General features: G+C 40.1%; 1 protein-coding gene across 6 annotated transcripts in view; it reads left to right on the forward strand.

The window, feature by feature from the left end:
- Positions 1-8,351, forward strand: part of ABCA4 (ATP binding cassette subfamily A member 4) — a 74,141-nt gene that overhangs the window by 63,904 nt on the left and 1,886 nt on the right. For all 6 annotated transcript variants that reach the window (XM_027879961.1, XM_027879960.1, XM_027879964.1 and 3 more), the window contains 10 exons: positions 1,105-1,228; positions 1,985-2,114; positions 2,987-3,107; positions 4,092-4,154; positions 4,266-4,372; positions 5,343-5,484; positions 6,046-6,180; positions 7,331-7,434; positions 7,518-7,610; positions 7,926-8,175. In XM_027879961.1, coding sequence (XP_027735762.1) covers positions 1,105-1,228; positions 1,985-2,114; positions 2,987-3,107; positions 4,092-4,154; positions 4,266-4,372; positions 5,343-5,484; positions 6,046-6,180; positions 7,331-7,434; positions 7,518-7,610; positions 7,926-8,175 — 1,269 coding nt within the window. The remainder of the gene's footprint in view (positions 1-1,104; positions 1,229-1,984; positions 2,115-2,986; positions 3,108-4,091; positions 4,155-4,265; positions 4,373-5,342; positions 5,485-6,045; positions 6,181-7,330; positions 7,435-7,517; positions 7,611-7,925; positions 8,176-8,351) is intronic.

The following is an 8,351-nucleotide window of genomic DNA, read 5'->3' on the forward strand; positions in this document are numbered from 1 at the left end:
CCGCTGTTCCTTCATTCACAGATATGCTTCTTGATAGCACAGGGTTCAATCTAGTGCCATTTAGTCTGTGGGACATCATGGCAGCATTGTTACTTTTGAAAACGTGTCTCTGTTGTAGACATATCTCCAGAGGGAAGATGGCCCTTCTCTGGATTCAGTGGTGATGCAGCTAGACTGCTGCTGCCGCTTGCACTGTTTGCACTGAAGTCTACTGTGTAGTTATGCCCAGACACTAATACTTTTCAGTATTGTGGCAGCCCTGACCATTGTCATGGTTTTCTCCCAGCCATCAACCAAGAACCACACAGCCACTTACTCACTCATTGCACCCCCCACCCCCCCCACCCCATGGAATGGGGTAAAGAATCAGAAGACTAAACGTGAGAAAACTCATGGGTTTAGATAAATACAGTTTAATAGGTAAAGCAGAAGCTGCATGCACAAGCAAATCAAAAAAAGAATTCATTTACCATGTCCCATCGGCAGGCAGATGTTCAGCCACCTCCAGGAAAGCAGGGCTCCATCACATGTAGAGGTTACTTGGAAAGACAAATGCTGTAACTCTGAATGTCCCCCTCTTTCTTCTTTTCCTCCCAGTTTCATGTGCTGAGCATGTCACCATATGGTCTAGGTTATCCTTTGGGTCAGTTGGGGTCAGCTGTCCTGGTTGTGTCACCTCCCAGGCGGGATGAGGAACAGAAAGGGCCTTGATGCAGTTCAAGCACAGCTCAGCACCAGCTAAAACATCCTTGTGTTATCGACACTGTTTTCAGCACAAATCCAAAACACAGCCCCACAGCATGTTACCACCAGAATCACATTCTGTCTGCTACATAGAGATATACTTCATCACAAAGACTATTTTTTCTCCTCATTGACAGTTTTTTAAAAGCACCTTCTCTGGTGCAGTGTATGCCAGCATTCTGCTGTGCTGCGTTTTATGTTGCTTTGTGTGTAACTTGATAAATACTCTGTTTTCTCTGTTGTAAGAACACAGAACATCCAGTTTCTCTGACATAGCAAAAGAATTTCCAATTATGTTGCTATGTTTTCTTAAACAGATCTGGTTTCAACAGCTTATTATGTTGTTTCTTTTTCATATAGTCTTTGCTAAAGTTTAACAAAACATTGAAAAATGTGCTGATTGTCTTCCCACATTTTTGCCTGGGCCGTGGGCTCATCGACTTGGCCATGAACCAAGCTGTGACTGAAGTATATGCAAGGTTTGGTAAGTAAAGCCAGTAAGCAACAAGTCATATCTGTGTCATGTGTCCTGACCTTGGATGAGATGTTTGGAAGTGTTATCTTGGAAAAGTAGTAATGTTTCTGAAATTCTCACCTCTCACCTTTCCTCCATGAATGAGGAGTATGAAAGTTCACCCTCTCTGAAGGAATCACAGCTTCTGATATTGCTGCCAGAACTCTATGGCCCAACCAGTAGTCTGCTTTGGAATGAACCCATTTGTGCAGTGCCAGACTCTGATGTCTTTTTATCCTTTGTTCAGAATTTCTTAGATCATTACAGGAGGATATATTATGTCATTTCATTTGAATACTTTGGTTAATGTTTAAAGCGACTGTTGTTCTTCAAATACATCCTCTTAGGATGTGGTTGCCTTTGATGTCAGACAACTTATTAAAAGAATAGCAGACAACTTATTAAAAGAATAGTCATGCAGCAGGACTCATCTGTTTTTATTCAGAAAATAGGTGTCTTTTCACATAATCCATGCTATTTTCATGTTATGATACCTAAATTAGTGCATATTCAGAGAGCTTATATTTATTTTTACTCTCATGCAGCAGCTGAGCTTGGAGTGCATTTTGTTAAGGATCTTTGTAAGACACTGAAAAATGAAAACTGTTGACTGATCATGAGCAAATAAACTACAGTAAACCATTAGAATTAGACCTTTTGTTCTGAAGAGCAGTGGTTTTTTTCCAGCAGTATTTCACCTTCCTTTCTGGTGCTCTTTCTCCAAAGGTGAGGAGCATGTTTCCAATCCCTTTGAGTGGGACTTTGTTGGAAAGAACCTGTTTGCCATGGCTGTTCAAGGGGTTGTGTACTTCATTCTGAATCTCCTTATGCAGCACCGTTTGTTCTCCACAAGATGGTTTGTTTAAAAGCTTCTATTAATGTTCCTTTGTTAACAGGATCAGTGTCTTTTTTATGTCTCTATGCCCCTCTTTTTTTTATTGTTTTTAATTTTTTCACTGAATTTGTCAGCTTTTTACTTTTCTATTTACTTACCTGATCTCAATTTATAGATACCCTGAGTCAAGAAAGCTTTTATAAATGTGCATTATCTTGACAGGATTTAAGAATATTTTATTTTAAAAGTTGGGGTTTTTGAAGTAAGACTGTAATGTAATATTTTTTCATTTAAGACACTGCAATAGTGAGATTTTAGAATTACTTGGAAAGTTTGTAGTGACCTAAGTAGTGTCATGAGGTACTAGCCTGACATCTCAAGACAGCAGTTCCAGTCTGTGGCACAGGACAGTTGTACCCTGGACACTTTGTGAACTTGCCCTCTCTGCTTTACCAGAGTGCATCTTCCTTGATGAAGACAGGTGTGAGTGGGTCATTCACTCCTGTTCAAGATTGCCAACAAGAGTACTAATTGGTAGAGTTGTAAAAATGCTGTCTTACAGAGAGATCTCCTTAAACTTCTTCTTCTGTGGGACTATCACCAGCTGCTGAGAACAGCCAAATAGGGAGAGCTGTGCTAAGGGGCAGGTTATGTCATACCAGTGACTGACAAGGCATGTTCTTTTGAGAGAGTCAATTCCTCCCTTTTTAATATTTAGAGATTAACATTCAAAGGTCAGGAATTCTCCCAACAGTGGGAATATTCCAGCCAATGCCCTGTTGTGAAGTTTCAGTCCCATTACTTCCACCAGTCACATTTTTGGCAATTAATTAACCATTGTTTCACACTGTTATTCTGCACCCAGAACAATTCAGTATCTTGGGTTTTTCCAGGTTTGCTGAGACTGCCATGTCACCTATTATTTGTGAAGATGAGGATGTTGCAGAAGAAAGGAAAAGAATTATGAATGGAGAAAACAAAACATATATCTTAGAACTACAAGAATTAACCAAGGTAATATTTTGAGAAGAATGAAACAAATATATCTAGTGTAAATTCATTCTTTCAGAATGTATTTCAGCTGTGGATCCAGATTGTATTGTTTTCAAAATCAACCTCATGCCTTAGAAAATAATAAACATTTTAGAAGGCAAGGTTATTTCCTTTGATTAGAAATAAATAGGGAAGTCCTGCAAGGACAATGCAACTTTCCCTGCTTAAATTGAGTTTTTCACCTCTAATCATCTGACGTGACTTACCTACTGAGTGTCCATTTCTACTACCAGTCTTTTCTTCTACATTCCTTTTTTTTTTTTTTTTCCCCGTAGGTAAGTTTCAATCTCAAGTAAACTATTTGCTTGCTTTCATATTGAGAACTACAATTATTCCTAAACTGTCTTCTTTCCAGACATTGAAGGCATCTGAGTTATGCTATAAGAATGAATGCAAGCTGGAGCTACACAAATATAAAGATTGCACACATTGCTGGGATCTCATGAATAGATAACTGGGTATCATTCTTCAGCCTATCTTGCTGTCTTGTTCCACTTTGGTTTGCTTGCCAGAGATCCCCTGAGACTGGCTCAGTTGGTTAGAGCCTTGGTGCTGGTGATGCCAGCAGTGTGGGTTTGATCCCTGTACGGGCCATTCACTTAAGGGTTGGACTCCATGATCCTTGTGGGTCCCTTCCAACTCAGAATATTCTGTGATTCTGTTATACTTTGTCCCAGCAAAGCATTCGCTCTGTCTCCTAGTGCTAAATATACAAAATAAATGGTTGTAAGCAGAAAAACTGGTATTTTTAAGGATCATCCTAGGTTTATTTACTGTAAATAAATGTCTGACCTTGTAGAATGCTTACTCTTATTCATTTTTTTATTTATTCCGTAGTTCTAAAGTTGCCTCATGCCAATAATGCTAAACTAAAAAAAATCAGAAGATTTTCTTTGCTGTAGATGTCTTGAAATAGAAATTAATTTTCCCCCCCCATCAACATAGATTTATGCAGGTCAGCGCAAGCCTGCTGTGGACAGACTCTGCGTTGGCATCCGTCCTGGAGAGGTAGGTTGTTCAATAACACTAGATTACATTCCATGGATCAGTTCAGATTTTATGCCACTACTGATTTGCAAGTTGGAAATACTAAAGAATATTACAAATTTTGCAATTTAGTGCTTTGGCCTTTTGGGAGTGAATGGGGCTGGCAAAACAACAACATTCAAAATGCTGACTGGAGATACTGATGTGACATCTGGAGATGCTGTAGTGGCTGGCAATAGGTAAGTACCTTAAAAAAACCCCTGTGATGATGCATTTACTGGGGTAGAACTGTCCAGATCATACTCTCAATGACCCAGCAGTTCCATGGCACTGAGAACACAGCTAACACACATAAAGTATTTTATACCTTTAACGCTCTGCTATAAAATATGTGGCTAAGTAGCAGTAACGCCAACAGCAGGACAAGGCAATCAGATCTAGTGAAAGAGCTCACAAACATAAGATAACCAGTGCAGCAGGGTACTTTCATCTGAGCTTTGGGATTTTCCTCTGGCTGTTTCTAGCATCTTTGTTTACACAGAGCTGGCATAATGGCATAAGTTACTGCAGTGTGATCTGGTATGTGCTTATGTTAGTTTACTTCCAGGTTGTGTGCCTTGGTTTCTTAGATGTAGTTGGGATTTGATTCTTCATCCATGGATGTGATTTGAACAATAACTATTTTGTTGCCAGGACATGGCCCTGGGCGCTCTGCTCTAGGTGAGCCTGAGCAGGGTAGGTGGACAAGGTGACCTCCAGAGCCCCCTTCCAATGGCAACCTTTCTGTGATTTTGTACTTCTCCTCCTACTACCAACAAAGTGTTAGCCTTTGTGTCCTGCCTGTCTGTTGCCAGTGACCACTCTGAGTTGAAATCAACTGCTTTTATTCTCCTAGAAATAAACACCATTCTCAAAAAATAAGATCTGAGTGGCTGTTTGAAGAACTTCTTGTTAAGTTATCCTATACTTACATAGGAAAATGGGTTAGGGGAAATGGGCTTAGAGTCTTAACGAGGACAGAGCTGACTTAAGAATATACTCCTTGCTCTTAAACACAGACAAATATTTTAGTGGAACATTTTATAAGGAAGAATTTACTCTCCTCTTACAAGAGTTGTTGTCCCAAAAAATAAAGTTTTAATTCAAACTGTTCTTCTTTGCCTTAAAGCTAGTATTACAGAACTAAGATTCTTTCCTTTGTTTCTCCAGTATATTGACCCACATTTCTGATGTCCATCAAAACATGGGATACTGCCCTCAGTTTGATGCCATTGATGACCTGCTCACAGGACGAGAACACCTCTACTTATATGCACGCCTGCGGGGGGTTCCAGCAGAGGAAGTCAAGAGGGTAAAGTAATCTTGCTTTTCATAGTTATAGGGGTTATTTGTGATGATTAACTGCATTCATAAGAGGCCAGAATTTCCAAAGTGGACTTGCCATCCTGTGTTTTGAAGTCCTGGGAATGGTTCCTGTCATTTGGACAGTTAGGTACAAGACTGCACGAACAAATGCAGGTTCTCAGGCATTAATGGTACTTGCAAAACTGTGGCAGCAAAAGTGGAAGGCTGAAGATACATTTGCTATGGCTCAGAACTGCACTAGTTGCTGTTTTGTTCTTGTCTTTAAAGTTGTTTATGTATAAGAAAGAAAACATGAAGATTCCAGAAGAAAATAATTTAAATTCCTGCAGATAGGAACTCTGCAGCTGAGGTTGCTTTATGGCTCTCTCTCAAGTAGTTGGAACTCCCATCATCATCATCATAAATTTTTTTCACTTCCCTGGTCCACTTCCAAAACGAATATGCTAAAACCCAGGGGACCGTCATGTTCCTGCCAGAAGAGCGATGTATCAGCAATCCTGTCTGTCGTGCATTAGCCACTGTGTGAAAAACATGGTCTTCCTCACAGGTGGCTGAGTGGGGCATCCAGAAGCTGGGCCTTCCTCTGTACGCAGACCACCTGGCTGGCACCTACAGCGGGGGCAACAAGCGCAAGCTCTCCACTGCCATTGCGCTGATCGGCTGCCCGCCGCTCGTCCTGCTGGTGAGTCATGTCACAGCTCTGTGACAGTGCAGTGAACACCTCGAAACACTGCCTGCTAAAGAGGTACAAAGAGGTTTACGACAGTCCTTGCAAGCTTGGGTTTGCCCTCAACTTACATGTATTTTGATTTTCAATTCTTCAATTTCAGGCATAGACTGGCATGCAGAACTATGTTTCCAATGAATCCCAAGTGATTATGAAAGAAAGATCTTCAACAAAGAATGTTTTGAGATAAAATCTATAATCCAGATAAATCAGAATTTAAATCTTTGTTTGGTTTCGGTCGGCCGCTTATTGTCAGAGTGTAGCTACTCATGTAAAAGATGATCTTCTGGCAAATACCTTGCTGCTGTCTCTAGCAGAACAGAGGAAGATAGCTACCCTTTAATATCTTTGGAATAAATTATACAAATTTATATGAAACTATGCAATGCTGAAATGTAGTTCTTATCAAAAGAAGTTATCAGATAATTGCACCTTTAAAGGGAAATTCTAATTGCAATTACTACAAAAATTCCTTAGATTATACTGTACTACCTTAATCTGTAGGCTAAAAAAAAATACTTAAATAACATTTTAGTAGCATGGTTCCCAGTGCCATTTAATATGCCTTTACGTGTATTCTGCCTGCATAGGAAACAGTCAGATAAAATGTGTTCTCATAATTTCTTAAGACAAAATGTTCAATGAAAATTTTTCTATCCAAGATTTTCTTTACATTTTTTGGCACTAACTGATTTATGCAGGACCAGATCCTTAGCTGGTGTAAATCGGGGTAACTACATTAGTTTCTTGGATTGAGTAACATCCTATATGTAAGAAAGAAGATTACTTGGTGAGAACTCATTCTCCTCTTACAAGCATTGCTGCCCAGAAAGGCGTTTCCTTCCCTGTAGCTGTGCCCTACACAGACAGCATTGTATTCTTACCTGCTGGTTCTTGTTACTTCTTTCCTTTCTGCTTTGTGCCAAGAAGTCCATTGGTGCCCATTCGCTCATACACTTCTCAAGGTGTACGTGCTTTCTCAAGGCACACATTACAGTGGAGAAGCAATTATGGGCTACGGTCCAAACAATGACTTGATTCTAAATAGATTTTCTCTTTTTTATCTGATTCTCTGAATCCAATTGCCCTAACATTTCTCTTACAGGATGAACCAACTACTGGAATGGACCCTCAGTCTCGACGTCTCCTGTGGGACTCTATTGTTGGTGTGCTCAGAGATGGGCGAGCGGTGGTTCTAACCTCACACAGGTAAACACAGAATTCAGAATCCAAGAGTAGCTAAAGTTCATCTGCTGGTTTTTATATCAAAAATCTGTTCTCTGTTTTGAAAGCATGGAAGAATGTGAAGCCCTTTGTACTCGTTTAGCCATCATGGTGAAAGGTACCTTCCAATGCCTAGGCACAATTCAGGAGCTAAAATACAAGTAAGTAGAATATTTTTATAGTGTTTTTTAATAAGAAAACTTAGCGTATGTCACATGTACCATTCTTCAGTGTTTAACCAGACCCATTCCTGGGTGCAACTCTGTGGTAGCCCAGCTAATCTGAGCAGATCTCATTTCAACTGTTATGCTACACACCACTTCTGCAGGGCAAATACAGGGCTTCCTACAAAGCTACATCTTATGCAATAGCTTTCAAATACTGTTCATGTTTTCATAGCTGCGGAAAATTAATTTCCTTCCTGAATGATGAAACCATTTCTTCATCCAATTCCCAAACCCACCCATGCTTTCCAGGTTTGGAGACGGTTACATTGTCACTCTGAAAATCAAAGCTCCAAAGTCTGGGTTGCCTCCAGATCCTGCTCCTGCTGAGCAATTCATACGCATGAACTTCCCTGGGAGTTTACAGAGAGAGAAACACTACAACATGCTGCAGTATCAGATTTGCTCCTCCTCTCTGGCGAAGATTTTTCGGTTAATAGTCTCCAATAAGGAAAACTTGCATATTGAAGAATATTCTGTGTCTCAAACAACTTTAGATCAGGTGAGTAAAAAGTAAAAACATCCATGAGAAAGCCTGCCTTGTGAGAATTAGGCAACAATGCAGATGTATCCAAACAACTGAAACGCCAAAATGTTCAGAGTAGAGAATTATCTTGCACCTTCTTCTCAGGCAAAATTCCCAGGCCTCTCATCAAGGAGGGTGGATCAGTATGAATC

Source organism: Empidonax traillii, unplaced genomic scaffold, assembly GCF_003031625.1.
Source record: "Empidonax traillii isolate 1590-97213 ecotype Southwest subspecies unplaced genomic scaffold, ASM303162v1 scaffold62:size2133460, whole genome shotgun sequence".
Taxonomy (NCBI): domain Eukaryota; kingdom Metazoa; phylum Chordata; class Aves; order Passeriformes; family Tyrannidae; genus Empidonax; species Empidonax traillii.